The sequence below is a fragment of the Ambystoma mexicanum genome, chromosome 1p, assembly GCF_040938575.1.
Source record: "Ambystoma mexicanum isolate Mex_15411 chromosome 1p, UKY_AmexF1_1, whole genome shotgun sequence".
Classification (NCBI taxonomy): domain Eukaryota; kingdom Metazoa; phylum Chordata; class Amphibia; order Caudata; family Ambystomatidae; genus Ambystoma; species Ambystoma mexicanum.
The window spans coordinates 1093398616-1093418343 of NC_090921.1; the positions used below are offsets into that span (position 1 = coordinate 1093398616).

Sequence of the window (19728 nt, forward strand, 5' to 3'; positions counted from 1 at the left end):
CTTGACCTTTCTTCCTTTGCAGTTGGTGTCAAACAGTGACGGAATAATGATGCCTTTCTCGCTTGGCTACTTTCCTGGTTTTGGGTTAAGTCGATGTGCTTTGATGCGCAGTGGTATCTGCCTCACTGTGGTTGTTGTGTTGTGCCTCTGTTTTGGATTTGGGTTTGTGATATATTCCAGGGGCAGGTGCCCTCCTGGGTTGATTACTTTCCTGGTCTTGGGTTAAGTTGGTGTGCTCTGACAAACAGCGGCATCTGCCTTGCTGTGGTTGTTGTATAGTGCCTATAAACAGAAAAGTGATGGCTGGAAGGATTTCAATTAATCTGAACCACTGGCACTGTTGTGGGCAACCTTCCACACCTCTGTTTCTTAGCCTGTCTTTGCCATTGCAAACGGGGTCCAGCCATATGCAAATCAGTCTACTCCCACCAATGGGAGCAGCCCAGCCTGAACTGCTAGGCCAGGTCCCCTCTACACAGAAACACAATCAACCCTAGACATGTTTGGGCCTTGTTGGGCCTCATCAGTGAGGTGCAGCTTGGTTCCATATGGCGCAGCACGCAAGGGACTCCCGTCTGGGCATACCCTCTTTCACATAGGGAGACACACGATAACCAAAAAAGGCATGTATGGAAGGTTTTGAATTAATCTGAACCACTGGCACTGCTCTGGGCAACCTTCCACACCACCGTATTTTAGCCTGTCTGCACCATTGCAAAAGGGGTACAGCCATATGCAAATCAGTCAAATACTGCCACCCATGGGAGCAGCACAGCCCGAACTGCTAAGCCAGGACCCCTCTGCACGAGCCAGCAGTTCAGACAGGGCTGCTACCTGGCCCTTCCTTGGCCTTGTCAGTTTCATTTCATTACAATTCGGTATTCACAAAATCCTTTCAGCTTTCCGGTTATCGTAGTTGTCTATCATCTATACTTTAAGCTGGACCTGCACTTCAATTGCCTACCGGTCCCTCGCTCACTCGCAAGTTATCCGACCTGCATAAACCACGCAGCAAATGGTCTCCTGGTGGGCTAATATTGCAGCACACCAAGACATAGAGAGATCTTGATTCCACGCTTAACCTGCCTTTCACACAGACTGTCTTTTCTGTCAGAGAGCTGACCCTGCCGAAACCTCGGTAGAGGCAGGGGAGGAGCTGGTGTTGAGCCTTTCCCCTGGTTGGCAGTGCTGGTACTCTAGGCCGACCTTGGATGGAGAGGCCTAGAGAAACATGTCAGCGTGTGCCTGTCACAAAGCTGTGAACAGCCACTATAAGGAGACAGTATGTGCATGCAAGTACATGCTTTGAAGTGGGGTGCTAACAATCTTTTTGTGTGCGTGTGAGAGAGAGAGAGAGAGAGAGAGAGAGAGAGAGAGAGAGAAAAGGAGAGAGAGGGAGAGAGACATGGGCAGAGACAGAGGCGTTGCTAGGGAGGACTGGGGGGTATAGCCCCGGGTCTTTTGGTTGTAGCCCCGGATAGAAACTCCGGGGCTACAATCAAAAGGCTATAGCTAGCCCTGAGTCCCGCCAATCTCGACATTAGCTTAGCCCCTGATCTTTTCCAGACCTAACAACACCCCTGGGCAGAGACACAGTGTGTGTTTGGGGGAGTGGGGAGCCTTCTGGTGCTCTTACTTACCCATAAACATGTAACTTTAAGCAAGATCACCTTGATGAAGAGAAATTCAAAAGAGCAATGGTAGCATGAAACATTTTTTACAGGGCAATACGGTATCTGGTCTTTCCATCTAATGCCATTGCATCTAATGGCATTCCAGCTAAAAACTTTGCATCTAATGCATATTATTGGGGTGTAAAGGGTTAATTTTTGTTTAGGTGCATTATAAAGGGTAAAAAACAGGGTTTGAGGGAGGGGCTCAAAAACCCCCCAAAAAATTTAGAAAATAAAAAAATGCGTTAAATGCTAAGTTTTTAGATGGAAAAAATGTGATGGAATGGCATTAGATGCAATGGCATTAGATGGAAATACCATAAACCGGCAATACTTGCATATATTCGGCACAGACAACAGGAACATGTTTTACCGTGGCAATATTGGGCACTGCTAGAAAGAAAATGTGTTCTCACAGTGGCATAACTGGTATTTATTGGCCCAACCAGCATGATAATGTTTTAAGGTGGCAACATTGGCACCTCCAACATGAATACGTTTTACAGTGACAATACTAGCATACACTGGGATCAGCCAGCATGACACTGTGCTCTTGCCTTGGCAATACTGTAATATATTGGGCGTAGCCAACATGAAATTGCTTTACCTTGACAATATTGGGCATGGAAATGTGTTCTTATAGTGACAGTACTAGCATACATTGGGGAGAGACAGCATGAAATGCTTTCTTTCAGCAATACTGGCATATATTGGACACAGCTTAATGTTGTTATATATTGGGCACAACCAGCATGAACATGTTTTCTTACAATGGCAAAACTACCATACGTATTGCACTCTGCCAGAATTCTAAAATGTTATTACAGTGTCATGTTGGACTATGTTGGGCACAACCAGCATAAAAATATGTTTTTATAGTTGCAAGCTGGCATACATTGGGCACAGCCTTCATGTACATATGTGTACAGTGGATATACTGTCATCTATTGTTGGCCACTGGAAGCATGAAAAGGGAGCTTTGGATGACAGTACTGTCGCTGCCTCCTAATCTGCTTCCTGAGTCGCAGTCCTTCTCTTTGAAATGGGTCCTCACCCTGTAAACAGAATAGACATGTTTGCCACTTATAAAATTATGTTTTACTGCATCCTGATGTGTAAAGGAATTTATCACACTCTATGCTGCAAAACTATTTTCTTTTCATTTATTTCCCCCTTTGCTTACTAAAAGAGGTATCCTCTATGTGGTTTTCAGTAGTATGTATGCTTGATTTAGCAGATGTATCTGTACCTGGCTGCTGATTCTGCAGCATATTGGCATCCTATTTTCCCATCCATTCTTCCCTGCTCTAGCAGACTAAGGGTGGCCCCCTCTAGGTACTGGTGTGTAGGCTACCACCAGGCATTGGGATGTTAGTGTCATTCAGTGCAGCAGTCAGGTGCAGCTAGCGCCCGCAGCCCTGCCTGATTCCATCATGGTGAATATTGCATGCTCTGGACACACTTTGTGGAATTCACCATGGTGATGCCAGTGACTCTGGCAGCCCAGGGCATGTCATTCAAAGAGCAGGGTGCATCGGTTTTGCATGGAAGAGACGCCCTGGGAGCTCACTGCAAGAACAACAATAAGGAGTAGGCTGTAGATGAATCTGATTTATCAGTCCTACCGGCACCTCTCTCCCAGGCCTCTCATCCAGCTGCAGTTACGCTATCTCCAAGTGATCTGCAGGATGATATCAGCCAATCTATTGCCACAGCATTCTGTCAGCACAGTGCATGTCCTACCTTCCTGTAAGCACAATAGGGTGAAATTGCATGAGGCCTACACTGAAGCTCCTGCGCTTGAAGCCAGGGGCCCAAGGCACCCAGTATACCGACGTATTGCAACACGTTAGCGATGGGTTTCCCTGAGCCTGTGGCCCCATATAAGGAGGGCATACCATGCTATTGACTCTGATTCACTGCCCTTAGATTAGGCAGTTGGGACGTTTGTAACCAAAGTGTGAGTAAAACAGCTGTTTGAAGCCCCCCAAAGGCTAGACGAGCATTCTTCAGGGCTAGGTGCTATGGAGCTATGTGCAAGCTTTTTGACTCATGTGACATGCTGCTTCCTTTGCACGTTGGCCGCAGCATCACTGTTGTTTGTAGCAGCAAGATGGATGCAAAGCTGGAAGGCGGAGACAACGCAAAGGAGCCTGGCACTTTATCTCCCATTCATGGGCACTAAGCCACTGGATCCTCAACTTGAGAAGTTAATGAAGAAAACTTGTGGCAAATGGAAAATGTTCTATCCATTGAAAGTAGGGCTTGGCCTGGTCCTGCTCCTTCCGGTCCCTGCGAGGTAGACATGTTTCAACAATTGTGAATCCAGCTTTAATCATCTCTTTTCAGGAAGTGATCATGGTCGGGAACCCCTACTGCTGAAAAACCCCAAACAGTCCTTCCCCAGAACCTCTGAAGACATGACTAGTCAGTCAGTCAGGGCCTTTTGTTGTAGCCTCTAGTGGGAGGATGACTATGTTTGTTTAGTCAATGAACAGCAAAGGGCATTGTCGGACAAATGTGTCCTACGGGTATTCAGAGTATTCTTTAGACCTTATCTGCCTACTTCAAAACCAGACAATCATTGAGACATCAGTGCCAAGGCGCCCAGAATGAAATATTAGATCAGTGGTAAAGAGCGTACTGATAAAAGAAGCATTTTATTTAGTTCCACCCTCTGAAGAAAGGTTGTGGATATACTCTATACCATTTGTGGTAAGGAAGCCATAATGTTGGATGAGACCTGTCACAAATCAAAAAAAAAATCAAGAGATTCTTCTGGCACAAACCATTCAAATGGTATCACTGCAGAATATCATTCCACTCATTCATGTGTGGCATTTCCTAGAGGCCCTGGAATTTCAGTATGTACTGATCGCTGCGGCTGGTCCATCAATAGTTTCTAAGGTGCAGTTTTGGGACATACATTTCCAATTAAGGTGGTATCATTTGGCCTCTCATCTACCCTGCTGTGTTCGCCAAGATATTGGTGGCACGGGGGAAGATTACTGCTAAGTAAGGGCTCATTTCTGCCCCGTCTGTTTTAAGGCTTTGGCAGGTGTACCTCTGGCTAATAAGACTCTTCAGGTTCTTGGACTCCTGGAAAACCGGCAAATGTCAACCTTTGTACCATTGAAAACCTTTACATTCATTGGGGCATGAGTCAGTACACAATTGGGGAGGATATACTTGCCAGAGGATTGCAGAAGCAGGCCACTGTCCCAGTTAGCTGTTATACATGAGCAGGAGTGGGTATAATTCAGCAGCAAGCTGTTTACCCCCTGGGCCTGTCTTCATCGTAGAGCCTTTATCGAGCCCCTGTGGAGTCATTGGGCTTTGCCATCCTGAGAGTACAAGAGCCTGTGCCCCTCAGATCTAAGTCCACTGCCCCTGGTAGATTTAATGGAAAACATTGTCAATGGCAGTTCTTCTTCTTCCCCCAATTCTGTTGGTTTTGACCATTGATAGGAGACAAGCATGGTGTGTGGGAAGTGACCCTGTTGTCCCATTCAACCCAGGACCTGTTGATCAGGATAATACAATCATTGGAAATGGATATTTACAGAGTCCATCTACATTTCCAACAATTTCTGCAGAATAGGGGCAAAGTTAGCATGCGCAGACAGTCAAGTTGCCAGCTCATGCAATTAGGCACATGAATACAATGAGCCCACTGCTAGAACAGCAGGTCACAGAATAGACCACTAGGCAGAAGAGATTCTATTGGCACTGCCAGCAAGGCGTCTTCCCCAGAATGGGAATGGGCATGTGGACCTACTGAGCTGAGTATGTCTGCCTATCATGACCAAAGCCATCATCCTCATATATTTGCTTAGCTGTCAGGAAGCTGGGGTGCCCCATGGTGAGACCTCTTTGAATCCAAGACAGATGCCCTGCATTCAATGTTCTCCTCCAATCTCTCACCCATTCAAGTCTGGATGATGGGTGTCCCCTCCTTTACTTGATCAGGAGGTCTTCTATATCCATTCCCGCAGACTGCACTGCTTTCCAAGGTGTTTATAAATATTCAGACGGAAGGCGTGGCAGTGATCTTGTTGGGTTCAGCCTTGCAGCAATGTCTGAGTTTCCCTGATTGTTAAGTCTGGCTCTGGTGCATCCTTTGAGACTATGGTTCACCCATCAGCATTGAGTTGAGCCCAAATAGACGAGTAAGCCTTGCGTTGCAATGGAGAGGGTGCTCTAGTAAACCCACTGCTGTGATTCAACAGACTGTGTGGGACCCTCTTCCCTTCTAATCTATTGGAGGCATTGATCACATGTCTAAAAGGGCTCTCTAAACATCAGGGTGAATGTGCAGGACTGTGATAAGGCCTTCCCTGAAAGGAGGTCTTGATCTGGGCTTGACTAGCTTGACCCTAAGAAGTCAATGAATGGCAACGTGTGCATGCCATGAAAATGTTAACAGTGTGTGCCCAGTGGCGTTATTGTCTAGCCTGCTACTGCATGGCTTTGATAAATCGAGGCCCTCTGCTCGTACACCAATCCCTGTGGTCATTTAACCCTGGTACTCTTTACAATCAAGTCATTTTCCTTTGAACTGTCAGAAGCCCCCAAATATTACCAGATAAGGTCTCTTTCTTGTGGTTTAGTTAATGATGCGGGTGACTCAATGGCCTTACTTTCATTTGCTCCCCAATAAGGGTCTCCTACTCCCTGCTACTGGGTTCCCGCTTTAAATTCCTTCATCCTTCTACATGGGGCAAGGCATTTCATCACCTCAATTTTTGCCTGGTCCACTTGCTCAGAGGAAATGGCTATAAACATATTATATGATTGTAGGGCCTAAGTAATTTGATTAGATCACAAGACTGGCTGTGTTCTAGAATCAATGTCTGTGACTTATTGGTCATCTGACAGAGGTAAAGAACGATTGGTGAGTACATTAAGTAGAGGGCTCTGCCTCACAATCATTATGGCATACCCCAGGGTGTTGGACTAGCCCTTCCTAGGTCAAGTACGTTCCATGATATTTGTCCTGTACTATCGCTCATTTGTATGTAAGTCACTTTCAATGTGTTCGGGGCAACCGGTCTGAACTTTAAATCATTCATTTTACTTGATCCGTTTTGTAATGTACATGCATATACAAAGAAGTGTGTTTCAGATTCTCAGAGTAAGTGTGTGTGACTCTGGGCTCCTTTTGAGTGGGTCCTGCTCGATATACCCTCAAATATAAAGCACCATAAGTAGGAAGGAGGATGAGAAGTTATGTTTTCTAATACATACTGCTAATCGTCATTACGTCCTGTCCAACCCATTGTTCATCACAGACCTGTGTGTCCCAGCACACGCAGGCATTATTGTTATTACCAGTCTGGTGACAAGTTCCCTTCCTTTGTAGGAAAAGGTTGGAATTTAAAAAACAAACAAAAAGGAAACCATTTTGTAACTCAAGGGTACCACTAATTCCTCAAAACCATCAGGAGGCATTCAGGAATCACTTTATAAGTGTTTGGAATAAGAACTTACCTCAAAGTGTAAAGACTGTGACTCAGAAGGCTTGGATTCAGAGTAATGATATTACCGGTAAGCATTGAAAACATAACTTGGTGGGGACTGACAGCATGCAAACGGGTTCTACAGGCCAGTACTGGCATTTATTGTGGAGATGGACTTCCTGTTTTTTCTTTGTCATGGCTAGGAGGAACATAATTGGGAAAGTGCGTTTCTAGGTCGTTTTTGTCGAGAACACTTGAGGTATCTGGATACAGATAGGAGCCTTGTATGCCTTTCTTCTGTATGTTAGTTATGATTTTTATACCAGTTCGGAAGGATGTAGGGATCTGATGTTTTGCTGCATGTTGTGAGGCGTGTTAAATTGCCCTGTGTGGGTTGTTTATTTGGTGTGAGTATTATGAGGTGGAAAGAACAGCTTGAGAATGTTAGGGCAAAAGATTGTGGAGACCAGAATGAAGTATCTGGTATTTGAAGTATCTTCTTCGATGTAGTCATGTAGGTGTCCTCATAGTGGTGAACCTTGAAATATGGTCACTGCAGCGAAAATCCCAGAGCTCCCCAGAGTAGGCCTAAACCCTGGACATCGGACCTCATGCAGTACAAAATTACAACCCACGGTGGAGAAAAGCAATAGTGGAAGACATCCAGGAGCAAGCAACAGTGGGAACTAAGAGAAACAGATCCCAATGGAGAGAAATAGCAGCTAGCAAAACTCAGGTGCAGATAACTGTGGACTTTCCGGGTGAAGGTTCATGATAGTCACTTGATGGTATGGAAGTTGTTGGAGCAAACAACGGGTGGCTCAAATAGGAGTTATCATAGAACTGTAGATGATTGATGTATTCTGCATCTGACACAGATGTATGAAATACTGTTTTATCAGATGATATACAAATTCTGCTATGCCTGGATAATGACGGGTCATCTGCTGCATCAAACCTTGCGGACTGCATGGCTGCTGTGAGGTCTGGGATGGATAATGTGATGAATCGAGGACATTCGTCCCTTCTCCCCAAGGGGGAGCCCCACCACATGATGCTAGGGAGATGACCCTGCTCTGCAACACCCTCCCTAGGGTTAGAGGCAAGTGGAACCTCACCGGGAGAGACTCCCCCTTCGGGGACAAGGACTCCCGTTCCTGTGAGGAACTCCCTTGACCAGTAAACGTGATGGCATATATGGGTCTGTCAAATCCTGTGGACTATCAGGACTGGGCTGAAGAAGAAGATAAATGATGATATTTTTCCGAAGAAAGAGAAAATGTATTTTTAAATACAAGTGACCAATCCACTGAGACCAGTGAATTGAATGACGAAGACTCGTCAAGTATCAGGTGAAAAGGGAGATGAGAAGCGAGAGAGTAAGGCATCCCCAAGCAGAAGAGGTACCCTGGTAACATGAACCTGGGAAGAGGCGGAGCCACAGGAAAACGTGGAGCCAGATAGTGTTTTTGTTTTTAGATGGTGGGCATGTTCTTTTTCGGCATTGGAAAAGACGACTGATGAGCACCTTAGTTATTCCTTTAGGTAGGGGATATCCCATAGCCATCGGGATAGTTAGGATTCACCATAATATTTAGTAAACCTTGCTGAAAAATGTCCTTAAAGAGTCTGCGTCCTTCTTCTGACCCATCACATATGGTGTCAGAGTGGGATGAATGGTCCCGAAATAGAGAAAAAACTTACCCTTCTGAGAATATGTGGCCACACCCATAGACCAACTACTCCCAATTGGTCTATTAGCCATAAAACATGCCTTGCAACAGAAGTCCCTAGTTCCCTTAGTGGAGGTTGTAAAACCTACTAATGCAAGCTACTGCACGATTCATACCAAGAAGAAGAGATCAGAGAAAATAGCCAAGATTCCAATGAGATGGAAGAAGCCAGAAGTGATTACTGTTTCTTCACCTGAACCTGACATCAGTATGAGTACCCTCTTGGAACGCTTGGTATCCCATCAGATGCAAGTAGACTAATGACTCCAAGAAGGCGCAGAACAAGTAATGTTCAATCCTCCACCTCGTATAGTTCCTCATGGGGTATTAGAACCTTATCAGGAAGGAGAAGATGTAGGTGCATTCTTTGTCAATTTTGAGTGACTAGCCACACAATTTAACTGGGGCGTAGGCTTGAAAACTTTTTATTTGGCCCCATTGTTAAAAGGAGATCTACAGGCCTCTTCTCAAAACGTCAATCCTTTAGGGACTACTCCTTTTCCTGATATAACGCAGGCTTTATTAGAATGGATGGGACAAACGGATAGCTTTTATAGATACAAATTCTGAGACATACAGCTACTACCGAATGAAAGCCCACCCTAGTTAAATTTCAGAGTACAGAAAACCCTCGCTATTTGGTTAGGTAATAAAACCCTAGCAGAGGTCCTTGAGGCCCTTGCATTAGTGCATTTCATTAGCTCCCTCCCTCCACCTTTACAACGAGGGGTACTACAGCAACCCTCCTTACAAACAGCTATTCACGTAGCCCAAGCCTACTCAGAAGCAGCCAAAAAGCTAAAACACATTAGGGGAAACCAAAAGAAATAAAAAGAGATGGGAAGTTCAACCCCAAGCCTGGGTTACTAGAAAGATGGTCAAAACCCGAAAAAGAATTCTCAGCAGAAATACACAAGTAAGGAAGAGAGTACAGCCCTGGCACGAAGAAGAAGACAACTGATGCTATTATTCCGCGGGAGGACAACGGTTTGGCTGTTGTGTGCTACAGGCTAGAGGAGTGGAGTAAAACACCCTGGAGATTTGTGACCGAGTTTGTGGATGTGTGAATCGTTCTACCACTGCATTTAAGGCCTGGCCCTATCCCGAGTTGGGCGCTAAATAGACTATTTTACCTCCAGCTTTTTACATCTTAGCACCCTGTTTTCGGCATAATTACCGCCGGCTGTATTAGTGCACTGTATTTGTGCTGAAGATTCCCCATTGGGTCTTTTGGACCCAATGGGGAATGGGGATTTACCGTTAATACCCAACCCAAGATCTGGCAGTAATAAGGCTGGACCGGCTGGCGCTAATGCTATTACATTTGGGCGGTATTACCGCTGGGATACTGCCCAACTCGTGATGAGGCGTCTTCTTCATTATTTCCATCCTAGATATCCTGTCCTGTGAGATGTGTTATGGCTTGGTTTTTGCCTTTTTCCCTTGCATTTGTTGCACCAAGTGTCATTATGTCCAGCGCTTTGGATAAAAGCACTACATACGTTTTGTAAAATAAATAAAAACAAACCCACAAAATACTGGCTTACTTAATATGTTTTGTTGGTTTCTGTCATTCCTCAAAATAAATGTATGTTAGTGCTGATGTCGGTTCCGCTGATTGTGTGCCTTTTTTGTTAAAAATGTTATAAGAAGAAGTGCCTTCATGCATTTTTGCACACTGCATCTTGGTGTAAAGAGTTTGCATGACAACATATAAATATCTCTCATCATTTATTTTGCTTTCAGGATGAACTACATGCTATGCTGAGATAATGTCACTGTGAGGACAGAAGATGGCTGCCAAACAAGGCCGCGAATTGGGTGAAAGTTAGTGTAATGGCTTTACTATTTCAGTGTTTACGACATTGTAATTATTGCAGCCTTAAATGTCCTCCAGAAATAAGCAGCATGACCCATAGCTGAACTCACTGTGTTTGTTGTGCATATGTTGTTCAGAGTGGGGTCTTGCACAGTAGGGCGAAGGCGATATCCAGCTCCGTCTAGGCACCACCGTAAGAGAGACAAGGAACAGGAGTGACAAGAGGCTTAACATTGGATCCCCAACTCATGGGAACGGTTTCTCTTTACTGTGGATATGGTATGAGGACGGCTGTCTGTGCTAACCCCAGCTCACATGCATAGGGATTCCACACGCTGGGGGCAAAGGGTCGCCTGGTGGGCTAATATTGCAGCACACCTGTCTCTCTATAGAGAGGTCTTGATTCCACCCTTAACCTGCCTTTCAAACAGACTGTTGTTTCTGTCAGAGAGCTGACCATACCCAAACCTCTGCAGAGGCAGAGGGAGGAGATGGTTTTGAGCCTCTCGCCTGGTTGGCAGTGCTGGTACTCTAGGCCGACCTTGGATGGAGAGGCCTAGAGAAACATGTCTGTGTGCGCCTGTCACAAAGCGGTGAACAGCCACTATTAGGAGACAGCATGTGCATGCAAGGACATGCATTGATGTGGGGGGGGCGAACAATCTTTTTGTGTGTGTGTGTGAGAGAGAGAAAGAGAGAGAGAAAGGGGGAGAGAGGGGGGAGAGATATGGGCAGAGACACCGTGTGCCTCATTACGACCCAGGCGGTAAATTACCGCCTGGGTCGTACCCTTACCACCATGGTGTAAACTATGTTTACACCATGGTGGATGGCGGATTTACCGCCCCATTCCAAGGTGAGTGTAGGGGTAAATCCCCATTTCCCATTTTACCCTTCCCCATTCCCATTTTTGCCCCATAGGGTATAATGGGAGTGGGGAAGGCGCTAATTACGCCACCGTAAATTACGGTGGCGTAATTAGCACCATGGTCCCTTAGCGCCATGGATTTTAACGCCTGCAAAAAGCAGGCGTTAAACTCACCATGGCGCAAAGGGACCTCGGAATCAGGCGTTAAGGTTCGGCGCCGTTTACGGCACCGTTCACCCCTTAACGCCTGATTCGTAATGAGGGTGTGTTTGGGGGAGTGGGGAGCCTTTGGTGCTCTTACTAGCCCCTAAACATGTAACTTTCAGCAAGGTCACCTTGGTGAAGAGGAATTCAAAAGAGCACTGGTAGCATGACACATATTTTGTAGGGCAATACTTGCATATATTGGGCACAGGCAACAGGAACATGTTTTACAGTGGCAATATTGGACACTGCTAGAAAGAAAATGCGTTGTCACAGTGACAAAACTGGTATATATTGGGCCAACCAGCATGATAATGTTTTAAGGTGGCAACATTGGACACATCCAACATGAATACGTTTTACAGTGACAATACTAGCATACATTGGGCTCAGCCAGCATGAAACTGCTCTTGCTGTGGCAATACTGTCATATATTGGGCACAGCCAACATGAAATTGCTTTACCCTGACAATATTGGGCATGGAAATGTGTTCTTATAGTGACAGTACTGGCATACATTGGGGAGAGACAGCATGAAAGGTTTTCTTGTAGCAATACTGGCATATATTGGACCCAGCTACCAAGAACATGAATTCCTACAGAGCCATGCTGTTATACATTGGGCACAACCAGCATGAAAATGTTTTCTTACAATGGCAAAACTGCCATACATATTGCACTCTGCCAGAATTATAAGATGTTATTACAGTGGTATAAATTGGGCACAGCCTGCATGTACATATTTATACAGTGGATATATTGACATTTATTGTTGACGACTGGAAGCATGAAAAGGGAGCTTTGGATGACAGTACTGTCGCTGCCTCCTAATCTGCTTCCAGAGTCACGGTCCTTCTCTTTGAAATGGGTCCTCACCCTGTAAACAGAATAGACATTTTTGCCACTTATAAAATTATGTTTTACCGCATCCTGATTTGTAAAGGAATTTATCACACTCTATGCTGCAAAAATATTTTCTTTTGCATATGTATTTGTACCTGGCTGCTGATTCTGCAGCATATTGGCATCCTATTTTCCCATCCATTCTTCCCTGCTCTAGCAGACTAAGGGTGGCCCCCTCTAGGTACTGGTGTGTAGGCTACCATCAGGCATTGGGATGTTAGTGTCATTCAATGCAGCAGTCAGGTGCAGCTAGCGCCCGCGGCCCTGCCCGATTGCATCATGGTGCTCTGGAGGCACTTTGTGGAATTCACCATGGTGATGCCAGTGCCTCAGCAAGCCCAGGCCATGGCAATACTTTTACAATGCATAGAAGCGAGGGCATCTGCCTATATATCTGTCATTTAAAAATCAGGACGCGTCGGTTTCTCATGCAAGAGAAGCCCTGGCAGCTCACCGCAAGAAGAACAACCTCTCTCCCAGGCCTCTTGTCCAGCTGCAGTTACGCTATCGCCAAGTGATCTGCAGGATGATATCAGCCAATCTATTGCCACAGCATTCTGTCAGCACAGTGCATGTCCTACCTTCCTGTAAGCACAATAGGGTGAAATTGCATGAGGCCTACACTGAAGCTCCTGCGCTTGAAGCCAGGGGCCCAAGGCACCCAGTATACTGACGTATTGCAACACGTTAGCGATGGGTTTCCCTGAGCCTGTGGCCCCATATAAGGAGGGCATACCATGCTATTGACTCTGATTCACTGCCCTTAGATTAGGCAGTTGGGACGTTTGTAACCAAAGTGTGAGTAAAACAGCTGTTTGAAGCCCCCCAGAAGGTAGACGAGCATTCTTCAGGGTTAGGTACTATGGAGCTATGTGCAAGCTTTTTGACTCATGTGACATGCTGCTTCCTTTGCACGTTGGCCGCAGCATCACTTTTGTTTGTAGCAGCAAGACAGATGAAAAGCTGGAAGGCAGAGAGAACGCAAAGGAGCCTGGCACTAAACCACTGTATCCTCAACTTGAGAAGTTAATGAAACCTGTTATAATGGAAAATGCTCCATCCATTGAAAACAGGGCTTGGCCTGGCCCTGCTCCTTCCTGTCCCTGCGAGGTAGACAAGCTTCAACAATTGTGAATGCAGCTTTAATTGTCCCTTTTCAGGAAGTGATCATGGTCGGGAACCCCCACTGCTGACAAACCCCAAACAGTCCTTCCCCAGAACCTCTGAAGACATGACTAGTCAGTCAGTCAGGGCCTTTTGTTGTAGCCTCTAGTGGGAGGTTGACTATGTTTGTTTAGTCAATGAACAGCAAAGGGCATTGTCGGACAAATGTGTCCTACGGGTATTCAGAGTATTCTGTAGACCTTATCTGCCTACTTCAAAACCAGACAATCATTAAGACATCAGTGCCATGGCGCCCAGAATGAAATATTAGATCAGTGGTAAAGAGCGTACCGATAAAAGAAGCATTCTGTTTAGTTCCACCCTCTGAAGAAAGGTTGTGGATATACTCTATACCATTTGTGGTAAGGAAGCCATAATGTTGGATGAGACCTGTCACAAATAAAAAAAAAAATCAAGAGATTCTTCTGGCACAAACCATTCAAATGGTATCACTGCAGAATATCATTCCACTCATTCACGTGTGGCATTTCCTAGAGGCCCTGGAATTTCAGTATGTACTGATCGCTGCGGCTGGTCCATCAACAGTTTCTAAGGTGCAGTTTTGGGACATACATTTCCAATTAAGGTGGTATCATTTGATCTCTCATCTACCCTGCTGTGTTCGCCAAGATATTGGTGGCACGGGGGAAGATTACTGCTAAGTAAGGGCTCATTTCTGCCCCTTTTGTTTTAAGGCTTTGGCAGGTGTACCTCTGGCTAATAAGACTCTTCAGGTTCTTGGACTCCTGGCCAACTTGCAAATGTCAACCTTTGTACCATTGACAACCTTTACATTCATTGGGGCATGAGTCAGTACACAACTGGGGAGGATATACTTGCCAGAGGATTGCAGAGCCAGGCCACTGTCCCAGTTAGCTGTTATACATGAGCAGGAGTGGGTGGTGGCCCTGAAGGGTTATGGACCAAAGGAAATAATTCAGCAACAAGCTCTTTACCCCCTTGGCCTGTCTTCATTGTAGACTCTATATCAAGCCTCTGTTGAGTCATTGGGCTTCACCATCTTGAGGGTACAAGAGCCTGTGCCCCTCTGATCTAAGCGCACCGTTCCTGGTAGATGAAATCGAAAAAACTGTCAATGGGAGTTCCTCTTGTTCCCCCAATTTTGTTGGTTTTGACCATTGATATGAGTCAAGCATGGTGTATGGGCACGACCCTGTTGTCCCATTCAACCCAGGACCTGTTTATCAGAATAATACAATCATCGAAATGGATATTCACAGAGTCCATCTACATTTCCAACAATTTCTGCAGAATAGGGGCAAAGTTAGTATGCACATACAGTCAAGTTGCCAGCACATTTAATTAGGCTGCTCCATCTGCCACAATGAGTGCAAGGTTTGCTCCCTAAACGCTACGCTTATCTGTCCATGGGTGGTTGTGTTCTGGCCTACCCTTCCTAACTATGTAACTCTTAGAATGTAGGAATTGGGAGAGTGCCCCTATTTTTTACCTAATCTTTGTTTTCCTGAAAGTGTGCTTTGAACTTACATTTAACTTAGCCGTTGTCTGAAGACAAATCTTATGCAGCGGATCTTTAGAACTTCCTAAACTCCATCCCGGGAACTTAATCTTTTGATTGAACTCATTGGGACATTGGATTTACTTATCTGGTTAGTTAAGGACTGTTTAAGCTAAGTTGTCTACCTTATAACTATAATGACTTATAACTGTAAGGCAGGGTGCATTATATTTTTAAGCACTTTTGCATTCCCATGTTGCTTATTCGTCTTTTGACTGTAAAGTTGTAAAGATGTGTAGCTCCCCTATATATATATTATTATATTATGGGCCTCATTACAAGCATGGCGGTCCGGGAACTACGGTACCGGTAAGCATGCCAGTTCCGTAGTTCCCGGACCACCATACTACATGCTCTGCTCACGGGTGCAGTTTCACCCGCCAGGTTTTTCCTAGCGGGTGTAACGCACCCGCGAGCAGAGGTCACCGGATGCACCGGCACAACTCTGTATGTGCCGTTGCATCCAACCTCCCCATCCCCATTCAGCCTTATGGGGCAGAATGGGGATCGGGAGGCCCTTGATTCTGGCACCCGCAAACGGGCAATTACTGGGTCCGCCGAGCTCGGCATGACCCGGTTCTTGCCCATTCGCGGGTGCCAGAGAAAATGCAACTCCGGCGGCAGCCGTGCCCTTAATAAGGGCATGGCTACCGCCAGAGTTGTAATGAGGCCCAATGTGTTTATAACTACACTGTTGGATGAAAGTTCCCCCTATGTATACTTGCACAAGCATAGCTCTCAACTCACACGCTTTTGGCGGGTGTCATCCACTTGCAAAGGGCTGACTCACCCGCCAAGCCTCCTGCAAGCCCATTCCTTCCAATGGGTGTCTCACCCGCCAAAAACAAAATCGGTTGATTTCACGCGCCTTTGCAACAGAAATGGTTGAGAGCTATGCACAAGGCATTTACACTTTAGTATATGATATGTTTACAATTATGAAAGTTGGATATAAATATCCTAGTTGCTGCTTATTGGAGGAGCACTTTGTACTTTTTAAAATTAACAATCGTATTGAATTACATTTTATAGGGGTACTCAATAGTATTAAGATCTTAGTATCAGGATATTAGTATCCGCATATTTGCACATTGCACTTGCACTTTATTGTGAGATATGTGTAGATTGATAATACTGGGGTGGAGCATTTTTACATACATATAATTTTGAAGATGTAATGTGTATTGTTTATACAGACAGAGAAAGTATTGTCTATCATGTATTTTTGTGACTACTATACGTTGAATAAAAGCACTATGCAATTACTATCAATAAGAGTAGTGATCTGCTACAACAATATGGCAAGGTATATGAGCAGTTTTTGGTCACATTACATACGATGCACTTCCAAATTGATACAAATGGAATAATATGTGAACATCAGCCTAGCATTTGGAGCATTTTAACCAAACTCTGTAGTAAGCACACTGAAGCCAGTGCCAAAGTATAATTGTCTATTCTATGCTATGCAATTGCCACTGTTCATCGCAATGCATTGGTCAGCCACGTAAGAACTAATACCGGTTGGTAAACATGTTAATCACAAACTATGAATTATGCCTTATTAGAAAAATGCTAGAGAATGGAGTACTAATTAATTGATCTTATTAGTATCTATCGGGTATAGAAGGTTTGTTCTGAAAGCATATTGCTTATCTCATGCCGTTCTCTAGTCTCTCTAAATATGGCTGACCAAAATAAAATATGCTAGTAATAGTCACCTTTTCACTGTTCATGATTATTGTCATGTGTTGAAATAGGCTTCCTGTCTAGGGAGGAGTTACTGTGAGCAAGCCACAAGTGTGTGGCGAAACACGTCAGTCAGCCTTTCTGGCACCCACTGTTGTCTTTGGGGAGCTTTTTTTAAACTGCATGCATTTAAATAAAGTTTGATACTTTCTACGATTTTTTCGCAGTTTATGAGTTGGTTTTTTCAAGATATTTTTTGCATTTGGCCGTTAACAAGTTGGAATCCATATCGAAGGGAGTGCTGCTCAGGGACGTCATTTCACCAAAATGCCAGGGGTAGCGGAAGTGACATCACATGACCCTTGACCCCTGATGACATCACAGGAAGTGGTGTCATTCGACCCCAACCCGAAGTGATATCGCAGGAAGAGATGGAACACAACCTTTCACCCGTTGACAAATCAGGAAGTGGCATCACATAGCATTGTACACTACGAAAAATATGGTTACGATATCACTATAATGTGATGTACATTTCATACAGGAATGGATCGCCATATGTATCGTTAAGATCAGTGTGTATAGACCCATATTACCAAATGACTGTGAATGCAAGCAGACATCCATGACCAAATGATAATGATGTGTTATTACATAGCACTTACGCTTAAGCACTTTATATCAGAAAAAAAATTACCCAATATCACCCAACCTGCATTGGTACTCATTTATCGACCTCAGAAGGATGAAAGGCTGAGTTGAGGCGTTTAAGAACTGACTAAATCAGTGACTCACCCCCTGAAGTGTGCCTGAAATAAACCTTAAATGAGTCTAGCAATTATTGTATAGAATTCCAGAAAGACACATTATTTGATATTCCTATTCTTTCTTATTTAGGGTCAGTTCTGAAAGTGTTAGACTTGTGGCACTCCTGTTCTTATTTTTATTCTTTTTTTTAAGGGGCCTGAACAAACAAGAAAGCCAGCCACTCCACACGTAAAGAGCCACATGGTGCTGGCCACAGCCCAGGAGCTTGCATTACACACACAAAAAAAGCAAACAAGTTTTTTTTTTAGAGGTCGCAAGGGACACCTCAGAGGTCGCAGTTGCGACCTCTGGCGACCCCTAAATGATGTCTCTGGTGCTGCTCAAAGGAATGGTGGTTCATCCGCCTCTCAATCTCGATTTGCAAATATGTATATATATATATATGTATATATATATGTAGAAAAGGACTGGAAAACAATCCGAATTACATCGGCACTCCGGCTGTGATAAAAGCGAAAGACTGGATGTCTCCAACAAATCCACACACAGGCTTGTGTACCGTGCAGTCAAAGTGTCCTTTATTATTTGAAATACATGGACAAAGGAGGCAGCAACGGTCTTAGATGCAAGAAAGGAACGACGCGTTTCACCCTACTCGGGCTTCGTCTGGTATGTGACACAGAGAGAGGACTGTAGTGTTATAGAAAAAAAGTGTATAAGTCCTTTTTCAATGTTTTGCACTTAAGTAAAGTAACACGTGGTAGACAAGAATGCAGCCATGTTGGAACTTGCATGACCACCCATTTCAGTGCATTCATGAGAGACACAGTGTTTTTTTTTTATTATAGGCACTATAGTAATTCGAAACGCTTTTGTCATATCAAACCAATTATCCCATGTGGGTTGGGGATGGACAATTTGCCTGAAATTACTGGTATAAAATGATGTATTTTCATCCTAGTGTTCGCCAATGCCAACGAAATTAAGAGAAACGATTGTACATCGTCTTCTATTGTACTAGGTTTGTTTAATTCAGCCCTAGTGGGCCGACACAGTGTCTCAGCATGAACTGAAATGTGGTGTCAAAAAAGTTTACAAAAAACATGTTGCAGACATCAAAATTGAAATATGCAGATGTTTCATAGGTAATAAAGTGCTGTGTGCTATGTAAACATTAAAGGACTATTAATTGACAAAGTGCTGAGTGCTATCAATAAAATGCATAATATAAAGTGCATATTGCAAAATCACAAGTAGTTGGTAATTTGACCTAGGGGCTGTATGTAACCCTTGCGGGTGCCTCTATGGTATGTTCTATCCTACTCAGATCGCAACAACTCCACAGAAATTTGTTGAGAAACGCTGAAAAGCGCTACAAAAAACGCTAAAAAACGCAGAAGGGGATAGGGAAGGGGGGGAAGAGGGGCATAAAACTGTCATTAATATATATCAAAAGTATCAGAAATATTAAAAATATTTATACTAAAGCACATAAATTGATGTAATACAGCACAAATGGGCAGTATGTTACCCTCGCGGGCGCCCATGTGCTGTGACTTGAGGCTGTATGTAACCCTTGCGGGCGCCTCTATGGTGTGTTTCTGTCATACACCGGTCGATTCCGCTGTACATAAATATACTAAGGAAAACATGAAGTCCATAATATATATTGTGAATATTCATAATAAAACACACAGGTTGGTCTGATACAGACACAAAGGCAGTATGTTACCCTTGCGGGCGCCTATATATTGTAACTGTGCATATGTATATATAAGAAAATGCACACAAACGTGCATAGGACGCACTCTGCTTTACCATCAGAAATGATGCTCGACACTCCAAAATTTTCATTAAAAAAGATGAAAGATTTTTCTTAAACATTAAAAAAAAAAAACCTAGCAACAA

General features: G+C 44.3%; 1 protein-coding gene across 1 annotated transcript in view; it reads left to right on the forward strand.

Moving 5' to 3' along the window:
• The window catches only part of LOC138448430 (NACHT, LRR and PYD domains-containing protein 12-like), a 434278-nt gene that overhangs the window by 35644 nt on the left and 378906 nt on the right, over window positions 1-19728 (forward strand). The window contains exon 2 of the mRNA XM_069604690.1: window positions 10612-10692. Coding sequence (XP_069460791.1) covers window positions 10659-10692 — 34 coding nt within the window. The 5' untranslated portion in view covers window positions 10612-10658. The remainder of the gene's footprint in view (window positions 1-10611; window positions 10693-19728) is intronic.